Source organism: Moschus berezovskii, chromosome 21, assembly GCF_049115385.1.
Source record: "Moschus berezovskii isolate FMDL1 chromosome 21, NW_MosBer_1.0, whole genome shotgun sequence".
Lineage (NCBI taxonomy): Eukaryota > Metazoa > Chordata > Mammalia > Artiodactyla > Moschidae > Moschus > Moschus berezovskii.
This window is the reverse complement of record NC_142480.1, coordinates 42,800,403-42,823,492: the sequence shown is the minus strand read 5'-3', so window position 1 is coordinate 42,823,492 and position 23,090 is coordinate 42,800,403. Positions and strand designations below refer to the sequence as shown.

Below are 23,090 nucleotides of genomic sequence, written 5' to 3'. Positions count from 1 at the left end.
ATGATTACTAATGTTGAACATCTTTTCACATGCTTTTTGGCCATTTGTCTGTCTTCTTTGGAAAATATCTATTTAAATCCTTTGACAGTTTTTACTTGGATGGTTTGATTGTTCTTGCTGTTGAGTTGTAGGAATCTGATTTGCCTAAGTCTTCTCCCATTCTGTGAGTCCCATTTCACTCTACTGATTTTGCCCTTTTTTGATTGATATATTGAATATTTTCATTTTGATGTTATCCAATTTGTCTCTTTTTCTTTCTTTTTATCTATCTTTTTCTTTTTCGTCATCCAATTGTATCTATATTTTCTGTCCAATTTATCTCATAGTTATTTGATATGCAGAATATTTTCATTTTGAGATTGTCCAATTTTTCTGTTTTTTTTTTTCTTCTGTTGCTTGTGCTTTTGGTGTCCAAAAAGTTCCTTTTAAAAACCCTCTGATTTTACTGTGAAATAGGTTCTATAGTTGTCACTGTTTTGCAGGGAAAAAATTGAGGGTTAGAAGCTTAAGTTCCTTGTGTGAGTGTGTGGTTCGAAAATGAGGGGACTGGAACTTACACATGAGTCTGTTTGCTCCAGAACTCAGACTTTTAACTATTACTCAAAGGTGATTAATTACCTGTGACAATAAGATGGCTAGGGTTACAGTTATGACATCATTGTTGTTGGTAATGAAGGCGATGATGATGTCATGGCAGCGTTAAGTGTGGAAGAACTGCCCAGAGGTAAACTCTGAAATGGTAATTCTGCCCAGTTTGACAGCAAGTAGTGGAGAGAAGGTTGGAGAGTTCAGAGGGGCCACCTGGAGAATCCCTTTACTGACAGAGTTTGGACTTTGTCCGTAAGATACTAGGGAACCACTGACGCCCAGGGTGTTTCTGGGAATGTCAACTCTTTGTAGAGTGGGTGTGAATGAAAGACAGCAAAATCCAGGGCCCCAGCTAGGAAACTGGTACAGGACTCAGAACCTAATGCAGAAGTTCCCACTATTTGCTTGAGGAGGTGATGTATATTTTCCAGGTCTCTGAACAGCAGCTTAAAGAAGCCGTGGCCCAGGCTGTGGAGAACGTCAAATTTGGGAAGGAGCGGCACCAGTGGAGTCTAGAAGGTAAGGAGACAGTGAACTTGCATTTGCAGCATCTTTGTCTTCTTAGAAAGCTTTCTGTCTAGCCACCAACTCACTCTCTACCCCAGGAACACATAGTAGTCATCACAGACGAGCCTGGTTCATAGACAAGGATTGAAAGCTAGCAGTCCACCAGCTAAACTGGGGTCCCATTTTGCTTTGTTTCGGAGGCACAAGAGTTTAAAATCATCTGAATCTGAATTGTTTTAAATCCACAAACTTTTTCTAGTTCTTTACAGTCCTCACCATTCCCTGTTATCTTATTTTACCAGGTTGCCTGTCTCACCTCTGTCCCTATAGGCATTTGGGATTTCAACTGCTAGCCCATGATAATAGGTTCCTTAGAAAGAATAATATCTATTAATAAAGTTTCTGACATGTATTGAGTTCTAATCAGGTTCGGCATGCTATTTAATACACTATTTCCCTGAATCTTCCCATATAATTTTTATGCATATTTTTGGAAAAATGTGGAGTCCTGAAGGCTCCCTTACCCTAGATCAGCCACGGAGTATACAGGCTGGCCAACTCCAATGTACAGATGGTGGGCATTGGCCAAGTCTTTGTGGAATGTCCATATTATAGAATAATGTGCAGGCTTTAGCATTGATTCACAAGGATGTTACACAGTCTGGAAAGTGTCCAGACAAAAGGACAGGACCCAGAATTTAATTTCAGTGTTGTTGTCCCATTTCCACCCACTCAACATGCATCTATGCTCAAGGGAGGAGGACAGAGAAAAAAGTTTGACAGCGGTTATCACTGACAGGCTGAGGATGAATTTTTGCTTTCATTTCTTCCTTTTTGCAGCTGACTTTAAACAAAGATGCATTTTTATTTTATGATCAGGAAAAAGCAAAAGAAAAGCTTTTTCTCTAAAGACGATTTGAATTATGAGCTTGATCGGCCTTGGTTCTGTACTGAGGTCTGAGATGCTCGCCTGTGGGGCTCCCCTGTTGCTCCTGGACTTGCAGAATGTGCTGACATTTGAGTGAGAGCCTGGGCCTCAGTCTGCTCCCACTCCTCTGATCTGTGATGCTAGGGAAGGGGCATCTTCTACTACTGGAGACAAAGAAGGGTCAGTGGAGGGTGTGTGGTCGGCCCTAGGGCTCAGAATATGAGGGGGTTTTGGAATGGGGCTCAGAAACAGGAGGAAGGGTTACATAGGAAGAGAAAAGGAAGAGGAGAGTCTGGCTGAGGCACAGTGGTTTTCTGGCCTTGCTTCATCCTCATTTTTGGAAAGAAAGGTAGCCTCTTAATTATTGTTTTTCAGTCACTAAGTCATGTCCAACTCTTTGCGACCCCAAGGACTATAGCCCACAAAGCTCCTCTGCCCATGGGATTTCCCAGGCAGGAAAGTGGAGTGGATTGCCATTTTCTCCTCCAGGGGAATCTTCCCAACACAAAGGTTGAACCTGAGTTTCCTGCATTGGCAGGCGGGTTTTTTACCACTGAGCCACAGTGAAAGCCCTGACCTCTTGGTACAAAGCTCAAAGTGCCTTCACAGACATTTTCTCTCTTTGATTTTGAACCCCAAAATGTCCAGTGACCCTGAAATGAGTATCTCCATTTTACAGATAGGAAACGGAGGGTGGAAGTTTGGGTTCCCCCAAAGGCCAGCAGGCTTTGAAATGGGGCATGGTCAGAATATTGATTCAGAAGCATCCGGAGGCTCCACTCCTATGGGAACGAGGGGGTCGCAGGGCTGAGCAGAGGGGCCAGTTGAGCAGAGATGATACCAGACTGCCCCTACCAGACCACTTCCGCCCAGCCATGGAGTTCACACGGCCCATTGGAGGTGTCCTGTGTGCAGAATTGGCTGGGTCTTTCTAGCCCCGTCTCCATCAGGCATTGGAGGTGGGCTGCCTCTCAGGTGAGGTGGTCCCTGAAGGGGCTGACAGCCAGGACATCAAGCCCTTCCTTGAAGGGCAACCTTGGGGATGCATCTCTATCTCTATGCCTGAAGACTCAGAAAGTTTGAATGATTTTCCCAGCTTGATGTCACTGGTGCTGGACACCAGACCCAAGATTTCTGAGCTTCACTCCAAAGTGATCTCCGGGGAGAAGCAGACAGCCTGGGCAAGCAGTGTACCCCTGGCAGCAATCCTGAGCCAGACCAGGGATGGAGTTTCATTTGTGCTTCCAACGCAGGTGTCAAAAGGCTGGAGAACAGCTGGCATGGGCGGCCCACCTTGGAAAAGGAGCGGGACAAGAACTCTGCACCCCCGCATCGCCGGGCACAGAAGGTCATGATCCGTTCCAGCAGCGACAGCAGCTACATGTCAGGATCTCCTGGGGGCAGTCCCAGCAGCAGCGGGGAGCAGCCACCCTCTGACCTGGAAGTCAGTGTGCACAGCCCCAGCCTGCCCCTGGGGCGGGAACCAGGGGTGCCTCCTGGGGCTTCATCCAGGCACCCCCAGGAGAACCTGCCCCTTCCTGCAAGCCAGGGCAGCCACCCACCACTGAGACTCAAGAAATCCTTTGAGATTTTGGTGAGAAAGCCTACGTCCTCCAAGCCCAAGCCTCCACCCAGAAAATACTTTAAAAGTGACAGTGACCCTCAGAAGAATCTGGAAGAGAGAAAGGACTCGCTGTGCCCTTCTGGACATACCTTGCCCACCTGTGGCCAGGTAAGAGAGGGTTGAGCATCTCTTGCGCCAAGCAGGGTTGAACTGGGGCGTTAGTAGAGTGTTAGCCGAGGGCAAGGAAGGGGTTTCTCCTCCATCAGAGAGAAGGGGCTGGGCTCAAGCTTAAGGCTGACTTTGGAGAGAGAGCTTTGCAGCTTGGCAGACCTCAGTTGAATCCCCAGTCTTGCTGAATGATTTCTGCATTGCCATCCATGACACACTGGAATGCAAGGCTGCTCTCACAGGTCTCTAAGCCTCAGTTTCCTTATCTGTTAATTGGGTCTAAGTTTATTTTATTTTTACAAGCATTAGGGGTTTTATTTATTTATTTTTGGTAGCACTAGGTCTTCATTGCTGCACAGGCTTTTTTCTAGTTGTGAGTGAGCTTCTCATTGCAACAGCGGCATGGACTCTAGGGCATGTGGGCTCAGTAGTTGAGCCTCCTGGGCTCTAGAGCACAGGGTCAGGAGTTGTTGTGCATGGGCTTAGTTGCTCTGCAGCATGTGAAATCTTCCTGGATCGAGGATCGAACCCAAATCTCATGCATTGGCAGGCGGATTCTTTACCATTGAGCCACCAGGGAAACCGCAGGATTTTTTTTTTTTTTTTATGTGGACCATTTAAAAAGTCTTTATTGAATTTGTTACAATATTGCTATTTTGGCCATAAGGCATGTGGGATCTTAGCCCCTTGACCAGGAATCAAGCCCATACCCCCTGCTGCTGCTGCTAAGTCGCTTCAGTCGTGTCCGACTCTGTGCGACCCCATAGACGGAAGCCCACCAGGCTCCCCTGTCCCTGGGATTCTCCAGGCAAGAACACTGGAGTGGGTCCTAAACATCGCACTGCCAGGGAAGTCCCTGGGGCTGAATCTAGAGGCTCCCTCCATGGGCTAAGGTGAGGATTCAATGGAATCAACCGAGCGGATGCCTAACAGGCTCTCAGGCATATCGGTGTTCATTGCTATGACAGTGTGTCCCTCACACCCCTGCAGACCTTTGTTTCCTTTCTCTGCAGCCCCATCCCCCTCCCTCACAGGAGGGCAGGCTCATAGCCAGGCAGTTGCTGTATCTTGAGCCGTTTTTAGGCCCAGGAGCTGTGCTCTGTCTCAGCTAAGCCTGACAACCATCTGGGGATAAGAGTCCCTTTTATGCAAAGAGAAAGCCGAGGGACTTGCTCAAGTTCACATTGCCTGTGGGTCACTTTATCATTAGGCTTCGCTGTCTTTCTTCTTTGGCAGAGTTCACAGGGTAGGTAGACCTGGGGCCTCTGGTAATCCCCTCGAACAGTCCTTGATGAGGGTTGGGAGGCTTCAGGAGGAGCAAGAAACCCCAGAGAGGAAGGTGTTGAGTAGGAGGAGTGAGAGAGCAGAGGAGGGAGAGGAAGCCAGGTTACTGAAGAGGAAGTGCCGTCTTGCAGAGAGCCGGCAGGATGTGGGCTCATTAGCAATTCGTGGTGGAGTTGCCGAGGAGGCTGTTCCCCTGCTCCTTTTTTTTTTTTTTCTTTCCAAGCAAATGAATATTTTTTTAACATGGTATAAAAAATTTTTTTAAACACATGGTAGGGTTTGACCTCAAATACTTGTGAGGTCTGCTACTGATTAGAGCTAGACAGCTTATGAATCTTGAAGATACCTAGTCCAGTTAAGGGTTCAGAACGGACACCCTCACCTCGTGCGCCCCCATTTTAAGGAAACATTTCATTTTCCTTTGAGCCTAAGACCTGTGAGTTCCAGAGGGCAAATTAGGAACAGAGAAGCTGGGAAGCCAGGCTATCTACTTTGTTCCTGGAGACCCAGAGGGGGCCTATGGGGGTCACAGGGGCTGCCCTGGTGAGGCCCTTGTGTTTCCTGGCCGGGTTGGACCTGATATGGGGAGGGAGTCTCCCCAAGTGAGGCTACTGGGGGAGAAGAAGGCAGATGGGGACTCTGCTGCAGGCAGAAGGCCCCTGTCTTTGCCGTCCTGGCTGCTCTTCAGCATTCGTCGCTCCTGCCTGCCCCCTCCCCACTTCCACCCCTACAATTCTCTGTCCTTCTGCTTTGTCCAGCAAGGCTCACAGACCCTTCCACGGCCTTTTACAAAAGCACAGCCAGCACCATATTATTTCCCTGGGTATTAGGGGTGCAGAGAAAGGATGGCAGCACCATAAAAACAGGGGCTGTTTGCTGTGTGTCATTATTCTTAAAATATCCTCCACCGTGTCTGGGGATTTCTCGCTGGGTGTTTTTCTCTTTGGCGCCAGTGTAATATCTCTCCATTCTTTCCTCCCTTCCTCCCTCCAGCCCCTCCTCCTTTTTCTCTGTCTGTCTATCTGTCCTCCACCCTCTACCTCCTCCAGTCTTTCCTCTCCAGGGTCCCAAGACCCTTCTCAAGCTTGTATGACAACCCCAAAGTCTTTTTCACCTACTGTAACTCAACGGGACTTCCACAACCAAAATGACCTTCAGGATATTTCTCTCAACGGATGACCAGTTCTCTCGCTTCTAGAAAGTCAGCTTCAACGATCACTTGCAGTTAAAAAATCACTTTCTCCCTAAGTCATCTCCTCTGTCTTCTTTCCCTTCTCTCTCCATCATTCACCACCAAGCACTGTGCCAGGAAAAACCATTTACAGCAAAATTCAAGTGAAATCAATCTTCCTTCAGGAGCTAATTGAAAAAAAAACCTCCCATGAAGAGGGTGCAGTATCAGGCGTGTTGATGAAAAGACAAAACACATCCGAGTCTGTTCCAACATGCAAAGTTGCTTTCACCACTGTGGTTGGTACCCAGAGCATCAGCCTATGAAAGTGTCAACCATTCACGGATATAGACAGGGTACAGAGTTCCCTGGGTGCAGTTAAATTTCAGACACATTCATTTTTTTTTCCTGCTGATGAGTGACTTAGATACCATCAGTCTAATATTTTAAGCTTCTAATGTCATAGCCAAGCCTTGCTTTTATGAAGGACTAGTTCAAGAGGCACAATGATTCCTTTCGGTTGGTTGGTTTCTCGGTGTTTCCAAACTGCTACCATAGAACTCAGTTCTAAACAGGGAACCCTGGGCTGGGACCATGCTTGGTGAACACATTTCTAACTTGTATAGAATTATCCTTCCTAAAGAATGTTTATTGACAAAGTAGATATTAAATCTCAGGCCACAGATGTTTTCAGTTTCTCTTTTAGTCCCACATGGTGCTTTTGTTCCTCCTTCTTTCCTTCCTTAGGGAGCTCACAGCCTTGTCTAATAGCCAGCCCATCATTCCTCCTGACCCTGGAAAGAGCAGAACAGAGATACCATCAGCTGCACTGTGGCAGAGTATTTCCCCTGCAGAAAAATTTTGGCAGCATCTTTCTTTAAACTATTTATTTATTTTATTTTGTGAGTGTGTAGGGTCTATCTAGTTGCAGCGAGTGGGCTTCTCATTGCAGTGGCTTCTCTTGTTGCAGAGTATGGGCTCTAGGGCACTCTGGCTTCAGTAGTTGGGGCGCATGGGCTTAGTTGCCCCAAGGCATAGGGGATCTTCCCAGACCAGGGATCAAACTCGTATCCTCTGCATTGGCAGGTGGATTCTGGACCACCAGAGAAGCCCTATATAGCATCATTTTTATATTGGCCTTCTTTTCTTTCTGGGTTGCTTTTTGCTTCTACCATGGATGTTTATCTCTCTAGAACACTTTTCCTTGGCTTCTCTGCCTGGAAAGTTCTTACCCTTTGCTCAAGAGCCAGACAAGAAGCAAACTTCTCCTGGGAAGCTTTCTGCCCCGCTCTGGGACAGAACGGGTGCTGGTCCCTGCCTCTGGGCCCTGGCAACATCTCTTTCATGCTGTATGAAAACCCAAACTCTACTCAAGCATTAGAGAGTGACTTGGTGCTTGGTCCAGCTCATCCCTGAACTGGTTTGTGAAGCAGCCTGAGGCCACATCCATGCTTAAAGGGAAAACCGTTCTGCCCTAGACTGATCACGTCACCCTGGGGGCAGCAGAAGGGAGCAATGGCACAGTTCCAGAGTTTCTGTCATCCTTCGCAACATCCTTTCTAAATAGCTGAATATTCTTGTCTAGTCGCTCAGTCATGTCCAGGTCTCTGTGACCTCATGGACTGTAGCCTGCTAGGCTCCTCTGTCCATGGGATTCTCCAGGCAAGAATACTAGAGTGGGTAGCCATTTTCTTCTCCAGAGGATATTCCCGACCCAGGGATCAAACCGAGATCTCCTACATTGGAAGGTGGATTTTTTTTTTTTCTTTTTTTTACTACTGAGCCATCAAGGAAGACCATAAATAACTGAATAATGAATCACAATGTAGAAAGCAACAGATACAAGTTTTCCTCCAAGGGTTCTAACCTTAACTTAGTGAAGACTCGGGAGGCAGATCTTTGCCTCATTGTCTTCCCCCCTGGGAGGAGGAGGAGTCTGGCCAGATGTAGTGGTACACGAAGCAGTGCCAGCCCCGTTCCCCACCCCCAGCCCTCTTCTCCCTGTCACAGGAGGCCCAGGATCTTATATGTGTCAAGTGGATGAGCCCTTGTCCTGGATGCCGGCTCGTGTCCAAGAAGCAGAGGGATGCTCTGGGCCTCCAGGAGGTGCCAGCTTCCTGGTCACCCATGCAAGCAGCGCCATGGAGGAAAGGACCCTCTTGACCGGCAGGGCTGCTATTGGACTTCTCATTAAAGACACTCAATGTCGGCCCCCCAGTCCCAATCAGAAGGCTCCTTTCTTTCTCACAGCTGGAGGCTACCGTTTTGACACAGTCTCACTTCCTGTTTACACCACAGGAAGCCAGAGAACTGCTGCCACCACTGCCTCCGCAGGAAGACACAGCGGGGAGAACCCCTCACGCCGCTGCTGGCCACCCAGGACCTGCAGTCGGGCCACACACGACATCCCTCTCAGAGGGCCAGCCAGGGAGGAGGGCAGCCAGCCCAGGTAGGTCTTCATTGCCATCTGCCTGGAGGAGGGACCTTCTGGGTCTAGGTCCAGCACTAGGGAAGACTGTCTGGAGCGTTAGAGCATCCTGCATGGCTGGACAGCTGGACCTGGGCTGGTGAACAGTCAGGGGTCCCCCTGAGGCAGTGGGGCAGCAGGACCATGGGGCTGCCATCCAGGGTTGGAACCTCTTGGCTGGAGTAGTGATGCTGTGATGTGGGGGGAGGGGGATGTACAGCGGCGATGGGGGAAATGTGGGCCAATCCAGAGAGTCAGCTGGAGAAGGGAGCCCTTGGGAAAGGTCCCAGACACAGCTAGCGGTCGCTGCCTCCAGGGTGACAGCCTTCTAGAAAGCTGCTTCCAGCATTTCCAAGTCTGGGGATGCCGGTCAGAGAGGCATGAGTGAATGGAATAGCAGGTTGCTGGTGGTCACTGCCCCCATGTGGGGGATGGCCGGGGTGTGCCCCCATGGTGCCCCTGAAAGTGCTGAGATGTGAGCTGAATATTTAGAGCTTTCATGACAGAGCATGGGATTTGAGGTCAGGGAGACCAGGGTGGGAAACCTGGCTCTGTCCTTCACCAGTGTGATTTGGGGCAACTCAACTTTTTTGTGTGTGAGTCTCAGTTCTCTCAACAGCAAGTGGGAAATCACATAGAACCCCAATGGGTGATTCAGTTCAGTAAGTGTGTATTGAATGCTGCCTTCAAGAGTCCCTGTACTGGCTTCTGGGGAAGGAGCGAGGCAGAAGAAGAGACAGATGCTGGGAGAGAGAGACACACAGAGAAAGAGAGAGATGAGAATGAATGTGAAGGAGAATTAGAGAAAGAAGACAGACCAGTCCATCCAGGAGCTCCCCATTGTGGTAGTGGCGGAATTATAAATATACAGGCTACACACTTACATATTTATTGCTCAACCTGTTTGAGTAGCACTACATGCAAATGGCCACCCTCTCCAGTATTCTTGACTGGGGAACCCCATGGACATAGGAGCCTGGTGGGCTACAGTCCATGGTGTTTGCAAAAGAGTCCAATGTGACTTAGCGACTAAATGACAATAACCATGTGCAAAGCACTCAGAAGGCTCTTGGAGGTCCAGGCACGCTGTGAATGGAAATGCCTGTCACATCTCACCCGGAGCAGGGGCCCTACTACTGGAGGCTCCTCCCCACCCCTTAGTCACCCCAACTGAGGAACACACCAGGGAATGTCTCAGCGGTCTACCAGCAAGAGCTCCTCGCCCCAGTTTGCATAGGGCCCTCATGTAGAGTGTCTGACAGCTGAGTCTTACAACAGGCCTTACAGCAGAGCAATGCATAAATGCAGGACCAGGCTGAGAGAGCCAGACACACTTGGTAAAGCCCCAGAGTCAGTACTAACCACCCCGGCCTCTGGGATAGTGCAGAAGTTCTCCTTGGGATCTTCCAGGCTTAATGCCCTGCAGGGTGGTGTAGCTTGAGGGCTGGCATTGGAACAAGAGGCAGGAGGAATCAATGTCTTCCTTACACTGGGCTGAATTCTGATACCATGCACCGCCCAGAGCATGGCACCAGAACAGTGAGACCTGGGGTGACCGAAGGGCCACACATGCACTTGGCTTCTTGGCTGTGCAGGACTTGGGGGCCAGCCTCCCTCTGTCCCCTGGGAAAGAGTGGCAGGTGGCAGAGCCTCCCCTGTCCTGACTTGTTCAAGATGGGCTTCTAAGAAAGACCAATATATGCTCCCCTTCTTCTGATCGCAGTGGTGAGGGGCTGAACTTGACCGGGTGTGCCTGATAGAGCAGGCTGGAAGGACCTGTGGGGCTGCCCCAATGCCAACACCCTGACTCATCCCAGGTGTATTAAGTCAGACCCAGTATATTTTAGATCCTCCAGTTTCCAGTGTGCAGCCCAGTTTGGAAAATCACTGGTACAGAGCTTCTTTCTCCCTGGAGCCTTCTCATCTGTCCTTGACTCTTTGGGCTGGGAACGCTTTTTTGCTGAGCAAGGTGGTTAAGTCTTCGAGTAGGGAGAGCAGCAAACTGACATGACTTCAGGGACCAGATGATACTTTAATGTTTGAAATGCTGACTAGGTGAGACAGAGGGCTGTAACCCCATTGAGCTGGGGTGCAACCTGTCTGAAGTCCTTCACGCCTGCGTTGCTTTTCAGTGACGTGGTGTTCCAAACCAATTAAGGCTGTCAATGTGTGACCCATGGCTTAAAAGTTTAAATGGTAAGAGAACTGAGAATTGCTTTGACCTTTAAAGTTTTAATGAGTTATCCAAGAGGCTACTTAGTACAGAAAGTCTGCTATATACGAATGAGTTCCGTTCTGAGAGCACGTTCGTGAATCCAATTTGTTCCTGAGTCCAACAAAGTTAACCTAGTTACCTAGCTAAGATAATCTGCTCCATAGTACTGTACTGTAGTGGGTTTATAACACTTTTCACAAAAATAATGCATAAAAAATAAACACAAAAAATAAAACATTTTTAAATCTGGCAGTACAGGACCTTGAAAAGTACAGTAGTGCCAGCTACATCACCACTGCTTTTGCACTTGCTTCCAGACATTCTGGGCTTGAAATAAAGGCACTGCACTGCCATCCTCTCTACAGTAAAGTGTGCATATGCACGGCCACTTGTAGAGGACCCACACGTGTGACAAGGTACACCAGACATATGAACTAACTCACCTGATTGGCAGTGAGAACACACATTTGCATCTGTGGAAGTTCACAACCTGAAGGTTCGTATGGAGGGGACTTACAAAAGGACACAGAAGTGGAAAGGACACAAAAATGGGGAGTCGGGAGATGGGGGTCTTGGCTCTGCCAACAGGTGACCCCTTATCCTTGTGAATGTTGGGTTCCTCAATTACACAGTGTCAGAGATCAGACTAGGTATTCTGTGGGAGCCCTTCTAGATGTAAAACGCTAGGATGCTGTGGCATTAACTCACGCCTCTGGTCCCCTGGTTCTGTGTGCGCTTCAGCCAGGTGATAGCACCTGGGGTAGCAGCTTACCCAGCTAGGGATCCCCCACTCTGCTCATCTCCTCCCCTAGAATCCTTGCTGTTCATCTTTGAAAGTAGAACTCCACAACGAGGTGTAACACACAGCTCTGGCCTTCTTTCTGCCCCCTAGGGACGCAAACGTCCCCAGTAAAACACCCATTGCTTAGGAGACAGGCTCGGATGGACTATAGCCTTGAGACCACAGCCGAAGACCCTTGGGTTAGAATTTCTGACTGCATCAAAAATCTCTTTAGCCCCATCATGAGTGAGGACCACAGCCACGTGCCGCTGCAGCCTGCCGCCCCACTGGGTGAGGAAAATGGCATGCGGGGCCACCCAGATGGGGCTGCCGCGAAGCTGGCCGCCACTGGCGGTCCCAAAGCTTCCAAGCCGGCGGGCGGCAGCACCGTGAAGAAGGGTCCTCCAGTAGCCCCCAAGCCAGCCTGGTTTCGCCAAAGCTTGAAAGGTTTGAGGAATCGTGTTCCGGACTCCAGGCGAGAGACGGCCGCCTCCTGCCAGCCGGCCCCCACCTCCAGGGAGCGCCCCGGGCCTCCCCCGCGGGCCTCGGCCTCCATCAAGCAGAGGATCAGCTCCTTCGAAACCTTCGGCTCGGCTCACCCGCCTGACAGAGGAGCCCAGAGACTGAGCCTCCAGGCCTCCCGATCCTCGGGCGAAGCGGCAGAACTTCCCGGGATGCAAGAGGGCGGGCGGGCTTCGGGTCCCTCAGGGCGAGGGGCTCCCGCCACGGTGGAGCGGCAGCGGCCGGAGCAGCTGCCCCCCGCCTCCCCGGCCGCCTCGGAGGCCAGCGACCCCGGCGTGTCAGGGCGCCCTCCCCTGGAACAGCAGCCCGGTCAGAACACCCTCTCCTCCGACCCCGACCCTCTCTCAAGGCTGCTGGCGGCACAGATGGAGGGACCCCGAGGCCCAGTGATCAAGATGCCAAGTCAGCGGGCTCGGAGCTTCCCCCTGAGCCGGACCCAGTCCTGCGAGATGAAGCCACTGGACGAAAAGACCAGTAAACTCTACTCCATCAGCAGCCAAGTGTCCTCGGCCGTCATGAAGTCCCTGCTGTGCCTCCCGTCTTCCCTCTCCTTCGGCCAGACCCCCTGCAGCCCCAAAGAAGGGGTGCTGCCTCCCGCAGCATTCAGTGAAGACCCCGCAAATAGTTCTGCCGAAGCTCCTGCCTCGGACACCGGCTTCTCTCTCAAGTGAGTGTCTCCGTCCGGTATTCACCTCTCTTATCTTTCGTCCTCTTAAAATCCTCTGTGTCTTTAAAAAGTTTCTCAGGTTTGCTAAAGGATTCTTCCACCTGTTCTGTCTCTCTCTCTTTTAAGTGTTTATTTTATCTTTTGACTGCACTGGGTCTTCATCGCTTTTCAAAGGCTTTTCTCCGGTGGTGCGCAGGCTTCTCATTGCACTGACTTCTCTTGTCACAGAGCATGCGCTCTAGGCACATGAGCTTCAGTAGTTGTGGCTCGAAGGCTCTACAGCATAGGCTCAGGAGTTGTGGCAAATAGACTTAGTTGCTCTGTGGCATGTGGGATCTTCCCAGACCAGGGATTGAGTCCGTGTGCCTTGCAACGCAAGGTGGATTCTTAACCACTGGACCACCAAGGAAGTCGCCACCTGCGCTTATAAGCATACACGTGAGAGAGAGAGTGTGTGGGTGTGAGAGTGTATGGGTCTTGTGAGTGTGTGGGTGAGTATGTGGGTGTGTGTGAGAGAGAGAGGACATCACTCTTGGTGGCCATATAGATGCAGATTTGCCCAAAGCATCAGTTATACTTCAGGGTGAAGTTCTGAACACAGACTTCAGAGTCAGACACACCACAATCTGTGATTTCAAATTCCAGATCTTGGCATTTCATAACCACGTGACCATAAACAAGTTTCCCCACCTCCCTGAATCCCAATGTCTGTATCTCTATGGTGAACAGATGCTAGTATCTATCCATAGACTTGTTGCATGAACATTAGCACCTTCCGGGAATACAGTAGGTATGCAACGGCTGTTAGCTGTTAGCATCACGACTCATACTGCGTGCTTCTCCTCCCTGCCAAGCCTTTCAGAGCTGAGAGAATACACGGAAGGTCTCAGTGAGTCCACGGAAGCCAACGACTGTGACCACTGCGCCCCTCAGCCCGGTCAATCGGTTATCTCCCTGCTGAGCACAGAGGAGCTAAAGAAGCTCATAGAGGAAGTGAAGGTTCTGGATGAAGCCACATTAAAGGTAGGTTTCATTTTTATGGGCATTTACAGAGATGAAGGGCTTCCCAGGTGGTACAAGTGGTAAAGAATCCACCTGCCAATGCAGGAGACATTAAGAGATGTGGGTTTGATCCCTGGGTCGGGGAGAGCCTCTAGAAAAGGGAATGTGAACTCACTCCAGTACTCTTGCCTGCAGAACCCCATGGACAGAGGAGCCTGGTGGGCTATAGTCCATGGGTCTCAGAGTTGGACATGACTGAATGACTTAGCACTTACAGAGATAAAGGCCTTGCTCAGAGCAGTGTGGTCACCTCAGTTAGGTCAGAGGAGAAGCAACCCATGTAGCCCTGGGATCCTTGAACTAGAGACAGTGGTTCCCAGGGGCAGATACCAGAGTCAGATTGTGCTCTGCCCGGGGCAGAGGGGTGCTGTAGCACTGGACCAAAATCAGACCTTCCAGTGTAGGGAGCTTTGTAGCTCATGAAGTGATTTCAGTCATAGAGTTGTATCTTTTTCGATCATTTAATAAAGGAGAAAGGTGAGGTTCAAGGTCACAGAGTCAAGGTTTTCTATCTCCACGTTCCCCTGGCTGCCTGCCTGGCCTGCATCTCCAGGGTGATGCTGCTTGCGAGTGAGCTGTCCATGATGAATTCTGAGTTCTTGCCTGAAGACTTGCCCTGCTCACCAAGAGGTGACTGATCCCAGGACTTGCAAAGGCTCCCACACTTAGTCAAGTCATTCTGAAAGTCCCACTTCCCCTATGCCTTCTGAGCACGACCCAAAAGTGTGTGGAGAGGAAGTGGTCAGGCAGAGCTGAAGCTCATTCAGCTCGGATGAACACAGCCTCACGGGCCTTGCATCCATCCGGGAGTCCCCAGTCCATGAAGGCTGTTTACCCTGGAATTATCCAGACTGGGAGGAGAGGGTAAGGAGGCATCACAGCCAGCGTTCCCCACAGCAGGGGTCCCCAGCCTCCAGGATCTAATGCCTGATGATCGGAGGTGGAGCTGATGTAATGATAACAGAAATAAAGTACGCAGTAAATGTAGTGCACTTGGATCACCCTGAAACCATCACCCTCCCCGAGTCTGTGGGGAAATTGTCTTTTACGAAACTGGTCCTTGGTGCCAAAAAGGTTGGGGAGTGCTACCCTTGATCAAGGGCATGGGTGAGCCTGAGATGTCCCGGGCCTCTGGGGCTCTTGCTCAGCACCAGTGCACTGGCACCATCTTACCCAGAGCCTGATTTCAACAAAATAACAGAGGCTAAGCTATGGTTTTTCCAGTAGTCATGTACAGATGTGAGAGCTGGACCATAAAGAAGGCTGAGCACTGAAGAACTGATGCTTTCGAATTGTGGTACTGGAGAAGATGCTTGAGAGTCCCTTAGACTGCAAGGAGATCAAACCCGTCAATCCTAAAGGAAATCAATCCTTGAATATTCATTGGAAAGTCTGAAACTGATGCTGAGACTGAAGTTCTAATACTTTGGCCACCTGATATGAACAGCCAACTCACTGGAAAAGACCCTGATACTGGGAAAGATTGAGGGCAGGAGGAGAAGGGGGCGACAGAGGATGAGATGGTTGGATGGCATCAAGGATTCCATGAACATTAGTTTGAACAAATTACGGGAGATAGTGAAGGACAGGGAAGCCTGGCATGCTGCAGTCCGTGGGGTCGCAGAGAGTCAGACATGACTTGGCAACTGACCCACAGCAACAAAGTGCTGTGTAAAATACACAGCTGTCCTGCGTGGGGCCTCCCTGGGAGAGTATTTGCTTTTAAACTTCACAAAGGGCTCTTACAAGGCAAGTAAGCTGATGCCTGGGGACAAGTTGGGAGATTTGGGCCAGTGCTGCAGTAGAGGTGGGGACAGTGAAGTCCATTCATCCCTTCATCCCCCCCCCCGGGTCTTGGGGACTCCAGATCAAAGGCTTGTGGAGCTAGCGGCACGGCAGAGGCTCTGGTGGTGCCAGAGCAAGTGAATTTTTGATGTAAGGTTATTCTTTTGTGCCAGGGCATAAACTGGTAGCCTGAGATCCTACAGGTGTATTGTATTTGGTCTGCTTGGTGATTGTCTAAAAAGTATTATATTGTGTGTGTGTGTGTAGTTGCTAAGTCATGCCTGACTCTTTGTGACCCCATGGTCTGTAGCCTGCCAGGCTCCTCTGTCCATGGAATTCTCCAGGCAAGAATACTGGAGTGGGCAGCCATTCCCTTCTCCAGTGGATCTTCCTGACCCAGGGATCCAACCCAAGTCTCCTACACTGCAGACAGATACTTTATCGTCTGAGTCACCAGGGAAGCCCAGTATTATATTAATATTCTAAATATCATCAAACCCGAATCAAAACCTGGATTCTGGCTTCCCTCTCTCTCTCTTTTTAAATATTTATATATTTGGCTGCATCAGGTCTTAGCCGTGGCTCACAGACTCTCTAGTTGTAACTTGCAGGCTTAGTTGCCCTGTGGCTTGTGGGATCTTAGTTCCCCGAGCAGGGATGGAACTCACTTTCCCTGTATTGCAGGGCAGATCCTTAACCACTGGACCATTAGGGAAGTTCCCTGGCTTCTCTTTTTATAAAGGGCATGAATGGTCCTGGAGCACTGGTCTGCATTCCTAGGAGCAGAGGGTCCTCTTGAGCCAATGTGCTCTCAGTTCTCTGTAGCTCCCCTCTCTCTCTCACATCTGCCCCTTTTGCTCCTTTAAGTGGTCTGCCTGGACCCTGGATACACTTGAGTTTGAGACCCGCCCCCTACCACCATTGAGACCAGATGAGTGTCTCTGACTTTAGACACTGCAGAGGGATTATTCTGGCTCCAGGTGAGCCCAGGTCCAAGCTGGGAAGTACTGTGTGTGTGTGTGTGTGTGTGTGTGTGTGTGCCTGGGAGGGCATGCGTGTGTGTGTATTTGTGCGTGTGTGTGTGTACACATGTGTGTTCTAGGGTGAGAAGCCAGCTGGGTTCCTTAATGCTGCTGCTGTGCCCCACGGAGCAGCAGGTGTAAAAACAGAGCAGCCAACTCTTGCAAAACTGCACCACCCCAGCTTTGCTGACCCAGAGTTCTCCAGGCTGACCCATCCCACACCAGATGGCAGAGCTGTGTTGTCCCAGCTTCGATTTCCAGCTGACTCAGTAGCACCCAGCCCCATCTACACAGATGTGGGTGTGGATGGGCGCACAGGAGAGGGAAAGAACTCTACAGGCTGCCTTACATGCATTTTCTTTTTTCTTTTGAGCTTCCCATGACTTCCCAGAAAGTTTTCTTTTTCTAAATACTGAGATGGGTTTGACATAACTGGGAACATGAACAAGCTGTGATTTGAGAGCAAATCAGCCTGATGTTACGCTTCCCAGGTGGCGCTAGTGGTAAAGCATTGGCTTGTCAATGCTGGAGACGCAAGAGACATGGGTTCAAACTCTGGGTCAGGAAGATCCCCTGGAGCAAGAAATGGCCACCCACTTTAGTATTCTTGCCTGGAGAATCCCATGGACAGAGGAGCCTGGTGGGCTACAATCCATGGGGTTGCAAAGAGTCAGACATGATAAAGCACACACACAGCCTGATGTTAGAACACTTGTTAAATCTTGATCTTCTGTAGTTTTATTAAACTTGAACAGAGGGGAAGAAGAATACTTGCTAAATTGTTCATGCTGTTGCAATACAATGTTTTTTAATATATATATTTTCCTTCTGCAGCAATTAGACAGCATCCATGTCACCATCTTGCACAAGGAGGAAGGGGCTGGCCTTGGGTTCAGCTTGGCAGGAGGAGCAGATTTAGAAAACAAGGTGATCACGGTGAGTGGCCCAGTCATGGGGTTCATCAGAGCCAGAGTCAATGACCCTTGGAGGGGGGAGCACTTATCAGGAGGAGGATCAGAGGAATGCATAACCCCAGGCCCTGGGCAGGAGGTTACTGCAGGAGTTTAAGATACTTAGAGAAGCATAGATACTTAACCACTGGACCACGAGGGAAGTCCCATGATCCTTAACTTTAAAAAGGTCTCTGTGTACACAAAACAACTTTAATTTACCCATAGACTGACTCACTTCAGTTCAGTTCAGTTCAGTTCAGTCGCTCCGTTGTGTCCGACTCTTTGCAACCCCATGAATCACAGCACGCCAGGCCTCCCTGTCCATCACCAACTCCCGGAGTTCACCCAAACTCATGTCCATCGAGTCGGCAATGCCATCCAGCCATCTAATCCTCTGTCCTCCCCTTCTCCTCCTGCCCCCAATCCCTCCCAGCATCAGGATCTTTTCCAATGAGTCAGTTCTTCCCATCAGGTGGCCAAAGTATTGGAGTTTCAGCTTTAGCATCAATCTTTCCAATGAATATTCAGGACTGATTTCCTTTAGGATGGACTGGTTGGATCTCTTTGCAGTCCAAGGGACTCTCAAGAGCCTTCTCCAATACCACAGTTCAAAACATCAACTCTTACAGCACTCAGCTTTCTTTACAGTTCAACTCTCACATCCATACATGAGCACTGGAAAAACCATAGCTTTGACTAGACGGGCCTTTGTCGGTAAAGTAATATCTCTGCTTTTTAATATGCTGTCTAGGTTGGTCATAGCTTTTCTTCCAAGGAGTAAGCTTCTTTTAATTTCACGGCTGCAATCAGCATCCGCAGTGATTGTGGAGCCCAAAAAAATAAAGTCTGACACTGTTTCCAGTTTCCCCGTCTATTTCCCATGAAGTGACGGGACCACTTATGGAACTTTAAAAAATATTACAGGCATCTCAGCCTCACCTCAGAGCTGTTTTATCAGAATTTCTTGAAGTCAAAGCCTTAATGCCTCCATTTTTGAAGGTCCTGGAGAGACGTTTAAAAAATTCCAACACAGTAAACGTCACTACATTGAAGTGAAGTGAAGTGAAAGTTTCTCAGTTGTGTCCAACTCTTTGCAACCCCATGGACTATACAGTCCACGGAATTCTCCAGGCCAGAATACCAGAGTGGATAGCCTTTTCCTTCTCCAGGGGATCTTACCAACCCAGGGATCAAACCCAGGTCTCCCACATTGCAGGCAAATTCTTTACCAGCTGAGCCACCAGGGAAGCCCAATAATACTAGAGTGGATAGCCTATCCCTTCTCCAGCGGATCTTCCCAACCCAGGAATCAAACCAAGGTCTCCTGCATTGCAGGTGGATTCTTTACCAACTGAGCTATCAGGTTAATTGAATGTTATATGAATTTCGCCTCAACAACAATAAAACAGGAAGAAAATTCAAAACAAATTCTTTTCAGTGTCATGTCTCTTTTGGAAATAGAGATCAGTAACCTATTAGCCACCAACATTTAAAAATGTTTTTAACTTTATAAGCCACTGGGCTTCCCTGGTGGCTCAGACAGTAAAGAATATGCCTGCAATGCAGGAGACCTCCCCAGGTTTGATTCCTGGGTCAGGAAGATCCCCTGGAGTAGGAAATGGCAACCCACCCCAGCATTCTTGCCTGGAAACTCCCATAGGCAGAGAAGCCTGGAAATCTACAGTCCATAGGGTCACAAAGAATCAGATACAACTGAGCAACCAATATTTTATCTTATTACTGGAGTATAATTGCTTTACGATGTTGTGTTAGTTTCTGCTGTACAACAAAGCGAATCAGCTATAGGTATACATATATACATCCTTCTTGGACGTCCCTCCCAACTCCCCACCCCATCCCACCCATCTAGGTCATCACAGAGCACTGACCTGAGCTTCCTGTGCTTGACATACATATGCCACCAACATTTAGACAAGAATGATTTATGACCACAGGAGCCACCTTTGCCGAAGGCTTTACAGGAAGGATTAAAGGCCAGGCTGTGACACATAACACAGCATATCTAGATGGAAAGAGGTCTCACCTGGACAGAAAGAGGCCTTGGGCAGGCAGGTGTGGTACAGGAGGCTGTTTTCCTGGGTTTGCCCACTGGGAGATAGGTGTGTTAACACAGATGGTGGTGAAGCAGATCTGACAGTTGGCGGTGGGCAGTGTGGCCCAGCTGGAAAGGTCAGGAAGCTGTTTCTGTTGCTATTCACAGAGCACAGCTCAGGATGTGCCCCAGGCTTCAGATCTCAAGGTCTAGCCCCCTATTCTCGCAGGACCGGCTGGTACCCAGAGTAGGGCACACTACTTTCAGTCATTTCAGAGTCAGTCGTGTGTGAGCAGCAACTTCCTTCTTTGCAAGCAAGCTCTCCACCACAAAAAAGCACATAAAACCAATGAGGACCTATTTCTGACACTGGGCACTGGCAGATCACCATAGAGACTTTCTGGACAGCACAGTCTGCTTCCTAATTGAAGAGCAGAAAAGACAGCTTGCCTGTGGGAACAACGCTTTGGATCTGTGGGTCTGCCCTGAAGGAGGAAGTTTTCTGCACCCATTTTGGCTGCCACCCCTGACACTGCCTCAAAAGCCAGGAGCGGTACACACTGGCCGATCCTATGCACCAAACTTCCCCTTTCTCCTTCCATGTTGAGCACTTCTGTTCCTTTCCAGATTCATTCAAAGAGAACTAACGTTGAGTACCGTCCATTATCAAGAACAAGCTGGGCTCCCACTGACATGTGCAAGTTTTCTTCCCCATGCCTCAGGATGGGGGATGCAGAACAGATTCTGCCTCCTACTCGGGTCTTGTAATCAGAGGATCTTGACCACATCTGACCCCGTAACAGAATTTTTCTAACACTGAAACTGTTCAGAGAAACAGAGAACCTCGATCAGAGGGTAACAGCAAAACAACACATAGCACAGTTTAGCGATTGCCCACTCATGCTGTCATTCAGTCCTCCTAATTAAGCACATTAGAATTTGCATCGTTAAAAAGGTTGAGGCAGGTCTTGCCTGGGAGTCCAGTGGTTAAGACTCTGTGCCTCCATTGCAGAGGGGGTGGTCTTGATCCTGAGTCAGGGAACTAAGATCCCACATACCGTGAGGGCAAAAAATAAAAAGCCTTATACACATTAAAAAAATGTATTGCAGGAAAAAAAAAAAGATGACTGCAGCAAAGACATGAGATTTTTTTTTTTTAATCCTACACATTTTTTCAGAAAAGGAACCTAGGTGGGTGATGGTCTCTTTTAACTGGAATTAAGGATCAGAATTTCTAGGAGAGGAACTTTAAAAATATTCAGACTTCCTAGGATAGGAATTCTGCATTCTGTGAAACATGTGGCCTGAGAATTTCTCTATGGAAAAAAGAATGCTTTGCTGAATCTTTTGGGGATCACTGTAGTATATGGCATGTTCTTAGAGAATTATCATGCCAGCCTGCACTGTAGAGTCTCTAATATTTTTTTTTAAACAGTAGACATTTTCAGAGCTTGTATTTTATCCAATGTTCTTAATTTTCTTAGACCTTGGAAACTTTTTTAACACAATATCTATTAATATATGTCACAAAATCAGTGCTTGAAGAAAGTTTCCCTGGGAGAATGCTGATGCAGAGCACAAAGGGCAAAAGAGTATGACGAAATATTAACTAGGATCGTAGCAATACAGTCTAGGATGCTGTGTTGGGAAGAATTTTGAGGGCCAGTCTGGCCATTTTTGTTAATGAACCCTGCTCTGGGTAGAGAAGGGGGCGAAGCTGGCTAGCAGCCCTGAGCTAGGACACCTTTCATTTTATTTTCTTTGAAAGAATCTTCTGGGTTTCCTGGTGGCTCAGTGGTAAAGAACCTGCCTGCCAATGCAGGAGATATAGGTTCGATTCCCGGGTGGGGAAGATGCACAGGAGAAGGAAGTGGCAACCCATTCCAGTATTCTTGCCTGGAAAATCCCATGGACAGAGGAGCCTGGCAGGCTACAGTTCATGGGGTCACAAAAGAGGTGGTCGCTTAGCAACTAAACAACAGGAACCTGGGTTTAACTGGTCGTGATCCTCCTCCAGCAAGAATCCAGATCCAATATGGTAAGTCCTGGGTCCTGACCTCCTGTGGTTTGCTCAGGTTCACAGGGTGTTCCCTAACGGGCTGGCCTCCCAGGAAGGGACCATTCAGAAGGGCAATGAGGTTCTTTCCATCAACGGCAAGTCTCTCAAAGGAGCCACGCACAATGATGCCCTGGCTATCCTCCGCCAAGCTCGGGAGCCCAGGCAAGCTGTGATCGTCACCAGGAGGCCGACTCTGGAGGCCACGACCGACCTCAGCTCCTCCACTGATTCCTCAGGCTCAGCCTCTGTGGCCAGTGATGTCTCCATAGAACCCGGTAAGTTCTCCTCGCCTGGTAGAAGCCTTGTGGGTCACATCACTTTCGGATGCGTGAGGCCAGTGCTGGCAGGCCCATTCCTGGTCCTCAGAACACTTAGCCAGCCGGGCGATGCACACAAGGGTGAATCCGCACATGCGCACAAGTTCCCTGGCAGCATCAGCCAGGCTCACCTGATACCCAGAAAGAGATCATCCCTAACAAACCTCTATGTTTTCTCAGCAGCAGAGGCCACAGTCTGCACGGTGACCCTGGAAAAGACCTCTGCGGGACTGGGCTTCAGCCTGGAAGGAGGGAAGGGCTCCCTTCAAGGGGACAAACCTCTGACGGTTAACAGGATCTTCAAAGGTGTGATGTGGGTTCCCCTTTCGGCTTCAGCTCTATTTGTGGGTGTTGGACCAGACACCCCACAGGCTTCTGAGGGCTCTACAGGACTTATCAGTTTCCCACAACCCCAGGCCCTTTTGGGAGGCAGGTAGACCTGTTATGAACTTGACTTTGCTTTTTCTCCCTGTTCTCCTTGGCTCAGACATCCCCGTAATCCCTCTATTTTGCTGGGTCCTTGTAAGTGACCCAGCCTGCTCTGGCTTCAGCCTGGCAGGGATGGGACCAAGATGAAGTACTTGAGGCTCTGAGTGCCATTTTTTTAATTTTTAAAAATCATTTATTATTTATTTATTTTGGCTATGCTGAGTGTTTATTGCTCCTTGTGGGCTTTCTCTAGTTGCAGAGAGCGGGGGCTGCTCTCTAGTTGCGGTGTGCAGGCATCTCATTGCGGTGGCTTCTCTCATTGCAGAGCTGGGGCTCTAGAGCACTCGGGCTTAGCAGTTGTGTTGCACAGGCTTAATTGCCCCTTGGCATATGGAATCTTCCTGGACCAGGGATCAAACCCACATCTCCTGCATTAGCAGGCAGATTCTTATCCACTGGTCCACCAGGGAAGTCCTGGGTGCAATACTGAAGGGGGTGCAGAAGTATCCAGTAATCAAGATACAGACTGTTTCAATGCAATATTTTTT

At 49.2% G+C, this 23,090-nt stretch overlaps 1 protein-coding gene across 2 annotated transcripts in view; it reads left to right on the top strand.

The window, feature by feature from the left end:
• IL16 (interleukin 16) overlaps positions 1-23,090 on the top strand; it is a 108,946-nt gene that overhangs the window by 83,112 nt on the left and 2,744 nt on the right. The window contains exons 11-18 of one of the 2 annotated variants that reach the window (XM_055417957.2): positions 1,020-1,107; positions 3,277-3,755; positions 8,509-8,659; positions 11,785-12,862; positions 13,717-13,885; positions 17,566-17,667; positions 21,813-22,071; positions 22,294-22,419. In XM_055417957.2, coding sequence (XP_055273932.2) covers positions 1,020-1,107; positions 3,277-3,755; positions 8,509-8,659; positions 11,785-12,862; positions 13,717-13,885; positions 17,566-17,667; positions 21,813-22,071; positions 22,294-22,419 — 2,452 coding nt within the window. The remainder of the gene's footprint in view (positions 1-1,019; positions 1,108-3,276; positions 3,756-8,508; positions 8,660-11,784; positions 12,863-13,716; positions 13,886-17,565; positions 17,668-21,812; positions 22,072-22,293; positions 22,420-23,090) is intronic. The other variant, XM_055417958.2, reaches the window with a different exon arrangement.